This window comes from Falco rusticolus, chromosome 19, assembly GCF_015220075.1.
Source record: "Falco rusticolus isolate bFalRus1 chromosome 19, bFalRus1.pri, whole genome shotgun sequence".
In the NCBI taxonomy this organism is placed as follows: domain Eukaryota; kingdom Metazoa; phylum Chordata; class Aves; order Falconiformes; family Falconidae; genus Falco; species Falco rusticolus.
Window position 1 is genome coordinate 1,193,973 of NC_051205.1, and position 19,263 is coordinate 1,213,235.

Here is a 19,263-nt window from a genome sequence, read left to right on the forward strand (position 1 = left end):
CATGAGAAAATTAATGGTAAAAGTCAGTAAACAAAACTATTTCAGTAATATTTACCAGTACATTGAACAGTAAGAAAGTTCAAATATTTGACTTTAAGAGCAGTAATTTGATGACACCTGGATGAACCTGGCTGAATTCTTAATAAACAAACTGATTTGTAATAAACACACTAATGGTTTAGTTTCCTGGAAATTAAACAGTAAGTTTCCTTTTTGCTAGAGGCTGAAATGAAGGTGAAGGTATCTTTGTAAAGCTTAACTTTTTTCCCTTCAAGTTTGAAGAATGAGAATTTCTTTCAACTTAATGTTTTTAGATTATGGTATCTTCTGTCCAATAAAAAACTTAAATTCTTACATTCTAAAATGCATCCAGGGTACTTCTTAATTTGCTCAATCCTCATGTTCTTACCTTTATAGATATTTTGTAATGAGTTGATACATAATGAGTGTGCTACCTATGAGTGTGTGTGTGTATACATGGATTTTTTTAAACAGAAGGTTGGGTTTTTTTGGTTTTAGAAGCAAAAAGTTTAGCTGGTTTTGTGGCATTTTTAAATATAACATCTTGCACAAAGTAGGGCATGAACTACTTGAATTTTCAAGTCTGCTCCTACTACTTTTTGTACTTTTTGTGTAGATCCTCTAACAGTGATACCGATGAAATAATATATTGAAGAAAGTATTCCTGTTAGTTTTCAGAAACACAAATTCTCAAATTCATTCATTTCAGCACTAATAATAGTTTTTGCTGTAATACAGGAGCTCATTAGTAACAAACAGCACCTTAGAGGAAATACTGCAGCATACTTTTAAGCAGAAGAATAATGAGTCATCACTATGACAAAGCCGAGAGAAAAGAAATGTGATTCTAGAATGTATTAGGAAAGGCACTTGCTGCAAAGTCATGTTAGTATCAATACGATTTTAGCCAGCAGCTCCCTTCCAATCTTAGGTTCCTAATTAAGCGTTATTTCTGCATGTCCCCAATATTAAGACAGATTCCCAAGGGAGAAGGATGTGACAAAATTTCCCATTTTCTTTGTATCCCCCATGTCTTTAACTATTCTTTCCTTCAAGCTTTGCTCCTTACATGAGCGTATCAGAGGAAACACACAATCACAGAAGTTTATCATAAAGTTACCACACAGCTTTAAACAAATATACAAATGTAATTAGTCAACTGATACTGATTAACAGACACTTTCATCCCTGGGGAAAAAAAACTAACCAAACAAACCAACAGAAATTTTCAGTTTACCTTAACTTCCCAAAAGACATGAGCTCAAACCCATTTCTGACACTCCTCTACCAGAAGATCTACCAAAGGTCTGACGCTTTTGGGTGGGAAGGTTTCCAGTGGAAAAGTACCTTCCAGAAGCCTTCTGCCTGCCACAGAGTCTTCTCTCTCTTTCCCAGGTTTACCCCCTACCTTAGATCCGACCCCATCCTATTTTACCCAGCTCACATTTGCATTGGAACGCAAATGGAACATCCCTTGGGCTTGTTCTGCGCTGCAGAACGACTGCCCTTCATTTTGTGTTTGGTAACCACATCGAACTGTGCATGATCTTCCCTCCAGGGCAGCTGTCTTCTGCGTGTTACAGTGCTGGTTGGAGCTCTGTAAGGATCTTGGACATCATCACACCAATTTCTTTATTGGTCTGGTGCTTACACGATGCCAACAATTCCTCTGCCAAAGTAAGTTACTATTAAAACAGTACTCTTGTGAGGCTATACTTCAAATGTAAAAAAAAAAAAACAAACCAACAAAAAACCAATCCAAACCTCTGTACTTTGAGATAAATTCTTTTTTTGGCAATTATCTGATAAAACTGTTTTGTAAAAAGGATATGAATATTTTGTTTTCCTGTAGCCTGTGCTCCTTATCATGCTTTAACTAATACAAACCACAGTATCAAGCAAATATAGAACAGCAAAACAGAACTTTACTCTTAAATACCACAGTGAAAAATTAACAATAAAAATATCTTAATATAGAAAGCAGCCACTTAGGGGGACTACTTAGTGAGGATAGCTCTAGTCTGCGGCAGGTAGTCTCTCCAGACTCCCTTCAGAGCTGATGGAAAGAGAAGCTCTTCCAGGAAGCAATTGGCAGCAGCTACCCGAAGCACTGCTGTCTGGAGGAGCTGCTCACACTCCGCTGACTATGCAGAGGTGTCATTTATGTTTAGATCCAGACTGTTATCTTTTTGCTTTCATTTTCCCTTATCTCGCAAGATCCAAGATGTATGAGGTCTGTTAAATGCCTGCTGGAGCATCTGTGTGTGTGTGTCCTTCTGCAGGTCTCATGGGGACAGCCATGACATGGCACTGCAGTTTCTAGGCACGAAGAGGGCACATAGGGACTGCCCAGTGAGGCAGAACTGGAACCAGCTAATTACACCGTGCTGAGCAAGTCAGGACAAAACCACCCCCTGGACCTTTCACAGCTCTTGAGGAACCTACACAGGCACCTCAAAAAAGGCTATTTGCACAGCTCTGTCTTAATGGACAGAAAGTAATTAATAAATCCCCACCTAGGTGGAGCTGAAGAACTCTAATTTGCTACTCCTCAGTCATCAATAGGATTATTTTATTTGAATTTTTACTGTAGAAGGAAATAGACATCAAACATACAATTTTAACATATTACATTACTATAGAAAAAATAACTTTTTTTTTTTTTTTCCCCAACACACAACCAAATACGAAGTCTGCGGTCATTTTTTTCCTCAAACAGAATCCTTTTCCACAGTGCCAAGAGTTCCCAGCTTTTATGTATACTGTGGTTTTCTTTTGGTTTGTTGCTGTGGCCGTACACTTATTTTTGGATTCTCCCCTCATTTTTGTCAGTTAAATTAGAAGCATGAGGAAAGGGTTTCCTCAGTTATTTTTGGGGCTGGCTTTTGCTTTTTTTAAAATGAGATGCACTCAAAGCAGAAACTGAAACATACCATGAGCTCCAATTTTAAAGTTTAAAAAGCAGAAGAGTGTTCCCCAGAAGAAAAGGCTGTAACTCAAGTGAAAAATCTCCCAACAGCAATAGCACCAGGAATTTCACTGCCCCAGGCTGTGCTCTGCAGAAATAAATTTTCTGCCATTCTGCTCAAAGCAGCTGCTGTCACCAACTTTCTCTGTTCCCATCCTATGCATTTTGCTACCCTTGGGCAGCTGCTTGCCCTGACTCCATTTGTGCCAGTCCTGCTGATCAATGAACAACTGGAGAGCACAAGTGTGTACTTACAATATGGTACAACCTTACTCAGGCTGCAACCCAAACCACGAGACTCAGAAATCAGAAATAAAAATAATTTAAGAATTATTTAATTCTTAAATTATTTTTCTCTCGTAATGTCTGATCTCGTTCTCTGGTTCAGACATTTGTGATGTTTACGATCAGTGAAACTGGTAATTTTTTTAGTGTATAGCAACAACTCTTGCTGCCAAAATCAACATGCAGTACTGTTTACTGTTGAATGTGGCAGTTTTCGTTTTGATAATTCTCATTACTTCATCATACAGCTGAAGTATTCTACACTTTTCTGCTAACCCACATTCCTGAATTCATGTGATTAGCCGGGAATGTCAGCTTCCCCTGTTATCACATAAAAATACAGATGAAGAAATGTGAAAGCATGCTCCCTGAAGGCCAGACACCGACAGACCCTCATGGCTTTATGTCCTCAACAGTATGAGTTTTTTAAAACTAGTTTAATCTGGGGGACAGTGGGGGAATAAAGGGAGAAAAAGGCTAACCCCTCATCTTGGAATGTGTGGGAATGACAAGGAATAGTTTTGTTAGTTCTTAGGTAGATTCCAGATCAAAGAAAACTCTTTTGTCCAAGTCTTACCTGCAGCAGGGCAAGCATATTGCCACCCCTACCATCGCTCCCCTTGACCCAGGCACCTGCTTTTATGGAAGGGTACCCCAAATTCTTTTGAGACTGCAACTGGATCAGATTTACCTGAAATTAGACAATGGCTACTGTAGGGATGAGTGAGAAAAGGGGAAATTTGTCCGGTAATCCTGCATGTGCCATGTTTCCTTGGGAAAACAGGCCAAACTTGGGGAACAGATGGATGAACTACACGGCTGCACAGGTTGCCTCAAACACATGAAGAGCATTTTAACTAGGAAGTAACTTCTTCCGAGTTTCACCATGAGCATTTGTACCAAAGTCCAGCTAAACTTACCCTTTCTCACGTGTGACGCTGAAAAAACCCTTTGGGATTAGGGTTTATACTGTGGGGTTTTTCTTCAGTTTGGGCTTTGAACCACCCACCACCAGCATAACGCTGACACGAACTGACAGGAAAAGCCTCTCCTGAGGGGCGGAGGGGAGGCACAGGCTGGTTTGGGGTGGAAAATGAAGCACTTGGCGGGAGATTTGCTCCCCTCCGCCAGCACCACAGGCCGCCCGCCTTGCAGAGGCAAATGGCGGCGGCGCCGCTCTGAAGAACGACCGTTGAGGAACGACCGTGGCGGGAGGGGGAGCGCGATAGGCGGGCCCCGGCGGAGGGGCGGAACTGCGGCAAATCTCAGCCAATCAGCGGCGGGGTCGCGGCTCGGCCCCTGCGGCCCGCAGCCGGGCAGCCCCGTCGCTGGCGTTTTCCCGCCCTCGGGGGCCCCGCGCGCCCCCCGCCCCGGCGCTCTCTGGGTTCCTGAGGCGTCCCGGCCGCCGAGGAAGGAAGGGGAGAGGAAGCGGCACAACTGGAAGGGGGAGATAAGGGCCGAGAGGGGCGGGAAAGAGAAAGAAGGGGCCACAAAAGACAAAAGCTCGGATGAGGAGGAGGAAGGAGCAGGAGGGAAGAAGCCGCACGGCCGCCAGCCAGCAGGGCTTCCCCTCACTGCGACAAAATGGAGGACAGCAGAGCCCCTGGGATTCCGCTGGAGACAGCGGGCTGGGGCGCTTTTCGGAGGGCGGCAGCTCCCCTCCGGCCCTGCCCGGCAGCCACCCAGGCGGAGAAGCGAGGAGCTGGGCAGGGGAACCTGTGCAGCAGCAGGTGTGTTTTCCACCAGAGAGCGCCAGTCTGTGTCAGGGAGAAAGGTGGTTTATGACAGGTCACGGACAAGCTGCTCGCCTCCACGAGAATCAGCTCAGGAGCCCATCAGCCCACACCTCGAAGTTCTTCCTGATTTTGGAAGACGTGCCTACGCAGCACTGAATTTCATCTCCCTTGCCATGCATGTATGTACCCGAATGGAACCGCCTGGGTTTATTTCATGTAAACCCACCGGTCTCCCCAAAAGGTAGACTCAACTTCTGTTAAAAACAATCCTAAAGCTCAGGTTCTGCATTTGGTTTCGCTTCAGCAGGCAAATAGGCACACAGGGAGGGAGCAAGCAATATGGGGCTTGAGTTGAAAAAGCAATTCCTCCCCGCACCTTGAAAAAAAAAAAAAAAAAAAAAATCCCAGAAAACCACCACCCATTTCTTGGCTGATCTAGCAGAAGAAAAGCCTGTTTAGTTACTAGCTTTCTCAAGTGCATCCAGGGGATTTTTGCCAAGAATCCTGGACTAATCCCAACATAAAAACAATGTGATGTCTAGCTGCATAGAAGCAGGTTTTTTTAAAACACTGTTCTTAAGGAGCAACGCACATGGACTGAGGCAGCTACTTTGAAGGGACAGCATCAGACTTGCAGGTCAGGCACATGAAATCAGTATTTAGGGAAAGCAAAATATAACCAGGCTCTTGATTTTTCATTTTTGTTTCTTAAGACTCAGCCAGACTTACATAGCTCAGCTACACTCAAATGGTATTGATTTATCCAGTATGTGAAAGCCCTGTCAGCTCCAAGGCTCATTTCCACATTCAACTCCTCTGGAAACTAAGGGAACTATCCAGACACCACTTCGGGTTTTCCATGGCCTCCTTCCTTGGCTGTGACAATGTTACCAAGCTCTGAAGTATCATAAAGTCCAAGTTCTAGCTCCAGAAAGATACACAATGCTGCAGGTTTCCCCCCCACAACAAAAAGGCAACAGCAAAGAACAATTACTTCTCACTCCATTCCTTAAGAAATACCACATTCTCCACAGCTGTACATACTAAAAGAAGTAATCCAATACAATAGTCTCAATTTATTTGAAATAATTCGGTTTGAAAACTTTTTAATTTAAAATTTACAGCACACGTTGGGAGGAAACATGTTTTGTTACAACTAAAAATTATCAGAAGAGTGCTGCAGGGTTGTTTTCTTTAATTTAACACTGTCATGGCTTTATTCAAAACACAGTTGCACAAAATCAGTTACTCCAAAGTTTAAGGAAAGAGTTTGATAAGGAACCAAAACACACTATATACATACTGCCATACAAAGAGCATTAAAATAGGACAAAACCTCTACAAAATATAAAACCCACCCTTACATATTTGCATGAAAAGACCACCCACCAAGCAAAAAAGTTTCAAAAGTTATCTGGAGGCTCTGTATTACTTATTTTAAAAAATGCTATGCTGTTTAATTGCATGCCAAGCTGACAAATATGAAACTATACTTAGATGGTAACACTGAGGAAAAGACAAAGTTACTTAGGAAGTTGAAGTTGTGTGTGAGGCTCAGATTTTTAGACGTAGTGGCTGATGCATGACACTGCAAGTTGGTTTTAGGAAGCATTAACTCTGCCTATCTTGGGGAAGGTCTGCTAACCCCTTCCGAGTTTATTGTGTTTTGTCCGATTTGCTCATCCAACATCAAAACTGGACTCGCTTACTGAAACAAGACCAGTACTCAAGTAATTTTAATTCAAACTAGAAAGTTTTGTTCCATTGAAAACTAATTTTATATGCATCAGTAAAAGACAGTTAAGGAAAACCCTGACAATGAGGTACTTTAGAAGTACACACTTATAAATAATAGGTTTCAATCATTCACCGAGACTAAAAAAAAAAAAAAAAAGCAAACAGATGGGAAAACACACTTTTCTATCTCAAAGCTGAGCACAAAGCAACTGCCTTGAACACAGAGCCTCCACGACAAGATAGGATGTGCACTTACCTAAGGTTTCTATTCATTCAGTATTCATACACAAACACAGGAACTTTAGATTGTGGTTGCAAATGTAGTTTTACCACTACTTTTTCTAGTGTCTTACAGATACTCGTTAAAAAAATGCAAAACCCATTCAGTCAGTTCATTTCCAAGTATATTGCCATCTGCCTGACTCGTTTCATTCAGATGCCTTTAATGGCTGGCTATGCTTTACAGCTACATGAGAAACTATGATTTAAGGCTCTATTCGGGGGAAAAAAACCACACACACAAGAAACTGGGCTTTGCAGAACTTCAACCCTGCAGTATCTAAACTTGATTTAAGAGTTGGAAGTCACATTTAAAGTCTGCTAGTGTGTGAAATACCTATTAAACTTTCACAGGTAACCGATCTATGGGCGACTGACTCTGACTTAAGTCCAGGAAATCTCCCTCTTCCCCACCCTTGGTGTCTCCCCCAGTTTAATGGCAGCTATTGTCAGCCAAGACAGATATAAAAATAAGTCTCTTGAATAAAGCTGTGTGTGATATTTGGTTCAGTACCTACGTGACAATGTAAATTAGTTTTATATCAAGACTACCATTTTAAATCCAAATCATGACTGAAAAAGGAATGCTGTATGTCTGAACTTGTTTCGCAGTGGCTCAAATAGAAAACATGAATCCATCGGGGCAGAATTATTACAACCTGTTGGTCATAATCAGGCTGCTAGAAAAAAAAGCTTGTCTGCGTGTCTCCTGTACTTGCCACCAACTGTATGCAATGGAACAAGTCTCTGCAGCCATTCAATATAAAAAACCCTAAACTATTAACTAGTATTATACATAAACTTGAATGTTTTGCCTACAACCAGATTTAAAAACTTTAAAAGGTGACCTGTGAAGAAAGACTAACTTCTGTTCATCTTTCCCCCTTCGGTGATTCTATAAAAGTGTGGGGGGTTGTTTGAAAAAAAATGTGCTTGAAGGAGTTACCCGTTAACGTCTGCATTAGAAATGCATATATTTCATAGCCAAACACCATGATTGTTGCAGAATTCCCAAAATGACAATGCAAGAGCAAAGTGAGTGAAGGTTTAACACTGACTTTCTAGCGAAACTACACATTGCTTTTGTTAATACCTGCAATGACCATGTATTCTGGAGAAAATTAATGGATTAGAATTAGATTTCATTTTGCCAAGATACGTTCTTGAACAGTGATCTAGAGAACACTCCAGCAAACACTGAACATCTGAACAAGCAGGAAAAAAAAAAAAATCTTCTGAAACCCACTTAGGCTTTACGATGTAACACACAAAATGGATAGAAGACTTTAAAAAAAATATTACAGGAGTCACCTTTTAAGAAGCTGAAATAAAGGTGTAATCTAGTTGTTGACTTCAAACAGAATCCCTGGTAAACTCAAGACTATAGTCAACTTCTCGTTTAAGAGACTGGAATTTGCCATATAGCATTTCTGAGTTCAGCTTTTTAAGTATAAAAACCTTAAAATCTTGAAGGAAATTCATAATATTAAACCCACGTGAAATGGGTGGTTTACCTCTGGGCTAATGATGACCAACACAGCAAGCTTGTATAAAATTAAAGAGCTCCAAATGAAAATCTAGGGGGAAAAACTTGACAATGGCTTCAGTGATTATAGGGCTGAAAATTGTTTTCTACATAGAGGTTCACTAACAGGCTATTATATCTTATTTGGAATGATAAAAAGGGCAAGAATAGTAAAACCACACTTCTCCTATAAAAAGTTAACATATTATCTTCTGTAGGGACATCTATGGTACATGGAGACATACAGATCTGCATAATCACTATTGCGTATTCTGTAACTTAAGAGTCTGGTCCTACTTGTGTCTATACCAAATTAATCATCCTCTTCCTCGCCTTCATCTTCAGGGTCTCGTTTCCTCTTCTCCCCTCGAATGCCCTCTGCTAAGGAAAAGAGGCACACATTGCATTACGTTCTGCTCAGACATCACAAAGGTAACGTTATGCTTTTAGAAAAGGTAATTGAAATGGATTACTGTTTGTTCATCGTTAACATGCTCACCACTACCACACTGCTGCATGGCTTACGGCTCTCAAAAAAAGATGAGTTTCAATTGCCCTCCATAATTAAGTTCAAGCTAAGCATGTGATGTTCCACAGAGGGATCACCGATATGAAGTAGATTTATAAAAAAGTGTTTCTGTTAACACTTATTTGAGAACTACAACGGAAAGGACGTTTTTCCATCTCCCCAACTTCGGGTTTTAGAAGCTGCATACATCCTGCCCAAAATGCAGCCGTTTCTGCAGATACCAAGCTCCGTTCTCTCTCCAGTGACAAAGTGATATAAGCATCTTGCATAAACATCTTTGAGCTTATTCTTAGAAATATGTTTAATTCAGTCAGTGGACTATGCGCTCTTGTGGTGAAATCATGAAATGCAATTTTGTCAAATCTAATACATTTATTTTTCAGCAGTCATTTCCTGGCTAATTAGCCATCCTGACTGCCTGCTTTGTTGTCTTAATAGATTCCAGGGCTGCATTTATAAAAACTCAAGAATTAGCATTACTACTTCAGAATTTCAGGTTTTTCAAGTGCAAGGTACATCTCCAAAAACTGATCCATAAGCCAAGCATACGGATAAGACAGGCTCTAGTCTGTGGAGAAATTCTAGAATTTGTCTCGTTGACACAGAGGTGGAACCAGACTCCAGCATTAATACAAAAATTTGCTGCTAGGGCTAGCTTAAAGGTTAGGACAGAGTTCCTAACCATTGGAAAATGGAAGTTCTAGGAGAGCCTCGCAGCAGGACAAGAGGAAAAGCCAGGTCATTTTAAGATGAAGCTTGGTCATTTTTTTGAAGGGACTTTAGCAGCCACTGACTGGTAGGAACAGGGGACTCCTGCCAAGAGAAGTTTAACTTCTGTTCCAGTGGTCCTGTAGGAGCATCAACCCTAAGGCCAGGTCCTACCCTGAAAGCTTGGAAACCTCAAATAAGGTGCAAAAAAAGAACGAGTGATATGTTTGCCCTGTTTAACTCCTTGGAGATCCTTCTTGAAATATCAAAAGGTAAAAATTAATTTATGAAAAAATACTTGAGTAACCCATTTCTTGCAAAGGAAACTTTTTTCTTCAAAATACCAAAGAGACCATACTGGCCTGCACAAACGCCCCTGTCTTTCACATCACTTACACACACTCAATGCACCGTACCCTCCTAAAGCAGGATGAACCGCACAGGCTGGCATTTTTTCTTCGCAAGCTTTTGACTATTATGCATGTGTCTGACATCAGAAGAGTAATTTATGAAATTAAGAAGTAACAACCATCGATAAAAGGACTAGGTAGAAAAAAAAAAAAAGATACGATTAGGCTCACTAGCTAAGGCTGCCCCCGAAAGCAGCTTTACTGCAGGCCACTTTCAGCTTGATAGAGGGAGAAGATACAGCTGCTACCACTGCTTCTAGGGCTGCACCAGCAGAGCCTCTGGTGCACTGAACAAGGCATTTTAAATGTACATAAATAAAACTTGCAAGGCGTACAGAAGTCCCTCTTCTGTCCACTCTTGAAGATTAAAGTTTCTAACCATGTAGGAGATGCAGTATCCTTCAATTTGGAAAACTGCCCCAACAAGACTTTGAAAACTGTCATTTCGTCCTTGTTTCTATCTTACAAGCGGGCAGATAGAAGAAAATACCAAATACTCCACTGCTGCTTTACTACCTGCTCGAGCTCCTGCTTAAACTGATCCTAAAATACTTCACATACCTTCCGAAACAGACCAGCCAAACAGTGATTTATGCTATTAAACTGCACATCCCAGATTTGCATAGTTTCAGAATTACGAAGATTAGATTGTTTTAGTCACAACGTTAATAACTTGAGAACTTACCTTCTTCCTCCTCGTCACCTCCTTCTTCAACATAGTCATCATCATCATCTTCATCCTTTACAAAAATTGTGAAACATTTTTACAGTTGCTGTTTATTGAAGCTTGGCGTACACACTGCTCCTGAGCAGAAATTCAGAAAATCCCACCTACTCTGAGCAGAGGCCACATTCCACATTTACTTTTTTGTTACTGGACATCTGTATAAGGCCAGGCAGCCAAACCGACTGCAGTACATTTAATCAGCGGTATCATCTGACCTGGCATTCTCATTCCGTCGTTTTTCCCCACTTATCACTACTTTACGCCAGCTCAAGGGTAAGTTATTGCAAGATTAACTGAAGAGGCCACGACGGCAAATAGCGATGACAAACCGCTTTAGTTCCCCTCGTAACCCAATGACATTAAAAGACAAGAAAGAGAAAGCAGAACAGCTAATATTTTCACAAAATTGTTTCTATGTCAAATGAATTTAGTTGTTGGGTTTTTTTTAAAAAAAGCTGATAGCTGAAAAATGTAAACAGTTAACCATCAGCAGCTCCAGAAAGTCAAAACAACGGTGCAAGACCTCTGTCCTACCAGCACCATGTCAAGCCTTGATGAGAAACTAAAGTCTTATTTTTATATCCACCCACTATATCAAATTTTATACATTGGGTAATGCAACAAGTGAAAACAGCAAGCCCATCTAACATTTGCCCTTAGCACATGGGAATGAAAAATCACTCTGGATAAATCCACTGCAATTAGAATGGCACATGACTTCATTTTTGAAAATACAGGAACGAGCTACCAGAATAGAACTCTTCCAAGACTTTACATACCTCACCCTGACCACCATCTGTTGCTAACCTAAACGAATGCAAAATACAAACTTAGGACCTGGTTTTGTTGCCCCATCAACAGAAGGGCCATGGTCCTGAACACCCTAACGTTTTCATGGCTCTGTGTGGCAATTCCTGGTCACCAAACATGCAGAGCATCCGTGTACATGAACGACCACACACAATTCACTCCTGACACTCTTCCTAGTCACACACTGTTAATCTTCCAAGGAACTACCTCTAACCTCTTGGCTTCAAAACAGGTTTAGTTATTTAGTTTAGCTTCATGAATTGTGTTACAGCTGTTACCTCTTCAGAGTACTAAGGCAGAAAAAGTTACAGACGTAAGCCCATCATACCAGCCGTGGTTACCAGAACAAAATGAAAAACACCAAAGAGCTTAGTTCAAGATTTTCTGCACATCCATGTGAAACACAGCTGACAGGAAGTCACCACTTATCAAAAGCAAGAGTACCGGAAGTGATGACCACAGGTTTGGGGGTGTTTTTTTGATCTACAACATGCGAGCTGCTCACACAAACTTGCACACAAAATCTGTGCCAGACACACACTCCCTCTGATCCTCCGTAGCTGTAGAGAGCACACTACATCAGGAATCCCGGGTTTTACTTCTACCCAATCATCATTTAGGCACGACCAGTTTCTATCTACAAGAATCTGTTTATAACCTTGTAAAACCATGTATCTTTTCTTACCCTAGGTTCTTAATACTACTTCATTTGCTTTTTAGCACAGTAGTACTTGAAAGATCCTGTGGGCTATTTTCCACAGCTCTTCACACCACCACTGGGAACATTTTCAAGTGAGCCCATGGTGAAAAGCCCCCCATTTATCGCAGCGAAAAACTAAGACTTTTCTTTTGGGTTTTTTTTTTTTTTACTTGAAGTACTGGTAACTTGTTGCTGCTTCACTCTCTTCTTCCTCAAGACCAGCGTATTTTCTTTGGTTTTCCAAAAGAAATGAATTTATTCTACTTAATATATGTTTCTATTCTGACCGTTTAACTGGTAGTAGCACATAGTTTCAAAATGTTGGGGAGAACAGCTTTGGTCGCTCACAGAGAATAAAGTGGCTCCACCATCCTGCAACGTTACGGGATGGGATAAGAGTGACCCAAGTCTCGGAAGTCAGCCAGGACCATCTTCAGAGCTGACAGCCACCGTCCTGCTCAGCGCTCTGCTGTGACAGCAGTGTTCTCTCGAAAACCCCTCACTGCACCGACCCTGCGCTGACACACTCGGTGTCTCCCAGTTTAACACAGAAGCCTGCAGGCAGTTTCTCTGCGTTGCTTCCATTTGGAAGAGTTTACCAACTTTACCTGAATCTCTTCTTTCATCAGGTAGGAAAGACCAACTTCCTCCTCCTCTTCACCTTCCCCCAAATCTGAACCTCCATCATCTTCATCATCTTCCTCTTCGTATTCTCCTGGAGGACCGGCTTCATCCTCATCTTCGTCATCGTCATCTTCATCTCCTTCTGAAACAAAGAATACACTTGTAAACATCTAAGCTAAAAGTCAAGTTCCATTAACTCCTCCTTATGCGAGTTTGTACACACCGGTGGTATGTAATTGTGTACATATACATACATATACACACAACAGCTGCATATATAGTTGTAATGTTTTCTGCAACACATGGGAAACAAGCACGATTTCAAGGACGTTAATCTTTGTAATTTTTTTTCCCCTAAAGAAAAGCCTACCACCATTTTTACATCACAAGCTTCAGGCAAAATTCTCAATGCCCGAAGCAGCTGTGTATGCAAACTCCTGGAAGGAAGCTGAAATTTTAAGTCGGTGGAAGGGGGAGGGAGGCTTCTCTATAGAATCAAACCCTAAAATATTTAAAGGCAAAACCAGCTTAACATATTACATATATCTTATTTAATCACTTACTAGTAGCTATGAAACACCTACAGTTCCAGAGACATGATCTCCCATTTCATTTCTATGTCTGGAGCACATAATCACTTTCACAGTTTCAGTTAAGCGAATTACAAGAAATGACAAGGTGATTTAACACTTAAATTCATTTTCAAGTTAATAACCTATTAATCTATTTTCAAATACTGGGTTTATTTTCACATTCCAAGTATCAACTATTTGGCTTTTTATCAAGCTCTTTTCAACACGGGCTTCCAAAATCTGATGGGTCTGAGTACTCTTGGGCAGCCCCCTGACAGCCACGGCCCCACACTCAGCAGTGTCAGCTCCCAGCGCATGATTTAAGACACCAAGAAAACACTGAGAAACCTCCATCACGAACAGATACAGCCCAAATCTCGCTAGTTGTTTGTGTGGATGTTTACAACGCACACGTAAGATGCTGTATCACAACAACAGCCCATCATACTTGCTAACAGTGCTCAAACACATTTGGGATGGTTTTCCATCCTCACAGCTCTGACTGTTTCAGTCATTATGTTAAGCCAAGAACACTGAGGGAAGAGCACTCTTACTCCTAATTCCTGCAATCGCATCAACACAGAATTTGTAGGTGCAGAATTTGTGACTACAACTGAGGTCAGATCAAAAGGAAGTGTATATGTATTTTTGAACAAAAAAAAAAAATTTACTACACTCGAGCACGGGACTGAAGCCATTACAAAACCCAGTAAAATTAGGGTTTTGCATACAGAATAATGCCTTCATCCCCTCACTTTCTATCATTCAGCAACACCAAAGAGCTTTCCTCCCAGCAACAACCCCTTCTGAGAACGCTTCTATCTTTGTAACATCTTTATAGTCAAATTGCCTTAAACTCAGGCAGCTTCTTCAAGAACACTCAAAACCTTCAACGGTTTTCACTCCATATCACAGCGTGTTAATACCAAACAAGTTCTAGGAGTCTGTGCTTCAAGAATAAGGGCACCAAATCTCACCAGTGCATTCCAGAAGTCACTATACCCCACACCACATTTACACCTTTATTACAGCATACTACGCCTATCCACAGTTTATTTCAGGAAGTTACCCTCATCATCATCATCTTCTGAGTCCGGTGCCTCATTATCTTCCTGATCAAATCCATCTAGGTATGTGATTTGCTGAAGCAGCTCAAAAATGCTGTCTCTGTAATCCTCGAGGTTTGTAATCTCACAGTTGAACAGGTCAAGGCTCTTCAAGTTTTTCAGATTTTGCTGAAAATAGATGAAAAGGGTTGGTTTTTTTCCCCCCTTCTTGACACAACTCCGTGGTACTTCAAGTTACAGTGCAGTCATAGCCCACACACAGTTAACCATGCAGCCAGCTACAGCGTTTATTTGGTCCCCATCCCTTCTTTTCAGTATTTTGCTCCCCATTAAATACAAAGTTCAGTTCAAAAAGTTTGCAGCAGCGAAAGTGCCCAACGAAAGAAAGCACTTTGGCAGATCAACTCCACAGCGCGTTTGCAGCACGCCCAACACATCCTCGAAGCACTAGACCATGCTGCACAGACTGTGCAACGCATATTTGGGTTTGTCTTTTGTTTGCATCACCTATTTTTGCTCAGGTGATCACAGGCAAAAACTGAACAACTCCAGAAGCCTTTCAGTAAACAGCTTGACTAATTGAATTACAGGCATCTTGTGAGGAGCAAGCAAGAGGCACTTGGTAGGATTTCTAACTACGCTACAGGATTTATTTTCCGAACAAGGAAGACCGGACAAGTGATGGCGATTCTCCTCACCTTTCAGACTTTACACACATACAGATAACGAGCCGCCTGCACGGCCTGGCGAGCACCTGAGAGCTAAATAAAGCGTGTTTCTTCCACAGAGCATGAACTGCTTTACTTGGTCCATTAGTCAGACCATTAAAGTAGACAAAGAATTTTTATAAGCAGTTTTAAAAACATGCAGCCTGTATCAAAGTCTTAAAAAAACCAACCCCAATCACCTAGAAAAATGGGTGAACAGATCAGGCAGTAACAGGCACTGGCAGCTTCCACGTTTAATGCCCTACTGCTGCTGCTTCCCAGGTTTGCTGCTAACTGACCGTCTCATACACACATCCTAATCACTTCATAGTTTAATGAAAGCTTAAGGCAGTTGCTTATTAGACAAACTATACCTTAACAAATGAACACAAGAGGATTAGCAAGACAGAACTTGGCTACTTTTCTTTCAAAGACTAAACAGAAGCTCAAAAATCTCTTATTCAGTACATCCCATTACTAACACAGAAGGAATTTTACAGCGGCACGTTTACAAGCGCTGTCTCTAATAACCATGACATTGAATTAATCAAGTCAGAACCAACTGGAATACCGACAAACCTAAAACACCGCAGTATCCGTTTCACCTGAGCTGGCAAGGAAAAAAAAACAGGGAACATATGACAGGTAAGAAATGAAATTTCATTTCGCATGCCTTTCAGCTGAAAAGGAACAGAAGCAGCTAGAACATATCACACTGCACCTTTGTCCTTGCTGATTTCATAGGCTGCACTCGTTAAAAGCCCCTCTCTGCTGTCCCTACAGCTTGCTTCTGTGCCACGTGCTCACGCACAGCCCTTGCAGCTACGCTTGGAAGCTACCATTCCATTGCAAAAAGAATCAGTTCTTGATTAAAAAAAACCCAGTATTTCTGAGAACTAAACTTTCCATCGGCCCCTCTCACTTCATACTTACAAGAGCTTCCACAGTGCCAAGATCTTTGATTTTGTTGCCGCTTAGGTTTAGATATGTGAGATTTGGACATCTTTCTGCAAGGACCTCCAGGCCTCCCGAAATGATGTTGTCACTCAACTCCAACTATTATACAGAGGGAAAAAATTAACTAATTAAACGCTTGGCTTCTTACCATTAGATTCAGACCACATCATTTTTAACTGTTCTCCATTTAGCTTGACAGCTTAATGACAAAACTGAACACTTCTCAAGAGCCGCACAAGTTAACAAGCTTTGGCTGAGAAAAAGTTCCTTTAAGTTTGAGAATTATAGAATTAAAATCTCAACAGTTTGGATATCTAAAGTTTAAAATTAGTAGAATATATAGTACCGGAATTCAGCACAAGCTTTTATTTTGCCACAAATGTGCAACAAAAGGTATTTCGCTGGCCAGGCAATCCAACAGCCTCTTATCACCCACCAGCACGCGGCAAGACACCGCCAACCCTCACAGCGTTTCACAGACAAACATTTACCATCCTGAGACTCGCTGACCGAGCCCAATTTGGCTCTAATTAACTGGAGATACCCAACCCAATTTCCGATCTTAAAAAGAAGAAAACCTCAAACGATGCAGATCTGACATGGCGTCATCTCAGAGGCCCGCCATCTCATAAAGCCCCGCGCCGTGCCACCGCGGGCACCGAAAGGCACAACCACGCATCGCCACCCGTGACTTTGACTTCTCCGCACGCTGGCGGAGGAGAGGCACGTACCTTTCGGAGCTTGCTCAACGTGGGGAGTTTGGCCAGCGATGTCAGCTCTACATTGGCCATGCTAAGGAACTCGAGTTCTTTAAATGAATCATTCAGACCTTCGATTTCACCGTTGCTGGATCGGCAGTTATCAAGCACCAACTCCGTCACCTTCAACGGGACAGCAAGTCACTTGTCAGGTTAACGAGCGTCAAAAAACTTCACGCTTCACCCAAACCACAACCCGGAGGCTGTTAACGATCTGTTGGTTTGGTGTTTGTCTTAAATTTAGGCTAGAGGTCCCAAATCACTGACACCCGCCTAGTTAAAAGAAATTAAGAAAAACATGCAACAGTTTCCCTTTCTCTGAGCATGCTTCAAATTCTGCAAAAATCTGCCGGTTAACCCCAAACTTTTATTGAGAGATAAACTGCAGCCTCCCCTAGTGCCACTGCAGCCCGGGCTGGAAGCCGCCCTTACATACAAGCGAACTAACTTGTTTCTAAAGTCTAATCATTTAATTGTGCATATTTAAATGCATAAAAGCGTGCCATTTCTCTCCGAACTCTAAAACCTTCTGGCTCCAGATTATTTTACCAGTGAGTCCTGCAGGTTAATTGAGCCCAATTAAAGAATTTCCTCGTGCCAAAGCTGCTACCACGACTCGATAATCGATACAGGTCGGAGCGACCAACAAGGAACAGCCAATTAATTTTAAATTATTTTATCTACAGTGGAACGTATCACTCATTCAAAAGGACGTGAACAAGGTGACTCTTCCTTTCCCCTGGACGCTTTTTAAATAACATTTTTGGACTGCGGCAGAACCCCCCCGAGCGGCACACTTTGCCAGCTTCAAGTCTTTTTTATTTTTTTCCATCCAAAAAAATATAGGAATAACAAAACAACCAGCCCCCTCCCATAAGCACAAAGTTTCACAGCAAGGGGGACGTGGGGAGGGGGCTTCCCGGCTCGGCCCACGGAGCCCCTTCCCCTCACCTGCCGCTGACAACCCCCACCCCGCGAACACCAGTTTTTGGGTTAAACCAGCAGTTTTGGACACTTTCCCTCCGTCCCGCCGCTGTCACCGTCCCCCCCCCCCATTCCCCCGGAGGTCTGTCCCCGTGTCCTCCCCCCGCCACCGAGCCACGCGTGGGGCCGCCCCACGCGACGTGGCCCCTCGCCTTCGGCCTGGGGGGGGGAGCGTCTTACAGGGGGCAGCACGCGTGAGCTCCCGAATTTTTGGGGGTGTTATTATTAATTTTTACATCTTTCCGAGGAAAAGGGAAGTTGGCGGCGGAAGGTGCCCGGGGGGTGGGGGGGCTCCCCCCGCAGCCCTGCCCGTGGTGCGCCCGGCGGGGCGGCGGCAGGAAGGAGCGGGACCGCGCCACGCAGCGCACGGGGGGGTGGGGTGGGGGGGCGGAAAACCAAATTAATTTAAAATAATTGAAAATATATATATAATTAAAAAAAAAAAAAAGAAGGGTTGAGGGCGGGCTCGGCGCGACCGTGACCTGTTTACTACAACCGCGCTCGCAAGTTGGAGGCGGCCGGCGGCGAGGCGGGAGCGGATTAACGGCGGGCGCAAGTTGGGGGCCCGCCCGCGGCCCCCCCCCAGCCCCGAGCAACTTCGGGGGGCGGGGGGCGGCCCCGCGGCGCGCAGCCGGCAGCCAGAGCCCGCCGGGGGCGCGGGTCCCCCCCGCCCCGGGGCCCGGAAGCGCCGCCCGCGCCCCGCGGGGCTCCTGCGCCACGGCTGACCCAGATTCGGCGGCGGCGCCGGGCCCGCGCGGCCCGAGGCGGCGGTGGGCGCCCGAGCGGGGGCGGGAGCGCGGCCCCCGCCCCGCCGCCCTCACCTTCTCGGGGGCCCGGTTCCTCAACTCCAGGTTGATGCGCTTCTTCATCTCCATCGCCCCCCCCTCCCGCGGCTCCGCAGTGGCGAGGGAGGGTGGCCGGGCGCGGCGGGGGACCGGCCGCGGGGTCGCTGCTGCGGCGGCCGCCGCCGGGAGGGAGCCGGGAGTGGGGAGGGGAACGCCGCGGGCAGCCGCCGCCGCCCCGCTCCGCCCGCAGCTCCGACCCCGTCAATGGCCGCTCGCACACTGAGCCTCCATGACATGGCGCATGGCGCCCCCTCCCGCCGCCACGCCCCCGCCCCGGGGCGGGGCTTCCTCCGACACGCCGCCCCTCTGATTGG

General features: G+C 43.6%; 1 protein-coding gene across 4 annotated transcripts; it reads right to left on the reverse strand.

The window, feature by feature from the left end:
* Positions 1–6,066: 6,066 nt before the first annotated feature.
* ANP32E (acidic nuclear phosphoprotein 32 family member E) lies at positions 6,067–19,224 on the reverse strand. Of its 4 annotated transcripts, none has more exons than XM_037411942.1 (7): positions 18,926–19,224; positions 17,094–17,243; positions 16,339–16,461; positions 14,701–14,866; positions 13,044–13,198; positions 10,884–10,938; positions 6,067–8,929 (listed from the first exon to the last, which is right to left on the reverse strand). In XM_037411942.1, the coding sequence occupies exons 1-7, from the start codon at positions 18,977–18,979 to the stop codon at positions 8,865–8,867; spliced, it is 768 nt and encodes a 255-aa protein (XP_037267839.1). In that variant the 5' UTR covers positions 18,980–19,224; the 3' UTR covers positions 6,067–8,864. The 4 variants fall into 4 exon arrangements, with proteins under 4 accessions (XP_037267839.1, XP_037267837.1, XP_037267838.1 ...); XM_037411940.1 differs by having other exon boundaries at positions 6,067–8,932; XM_037411941.1 differs by having other exon boundaries at positions 13,044–13,201.
* Positions 19,225–19,263: the final 39 nt, after the last annotated feature.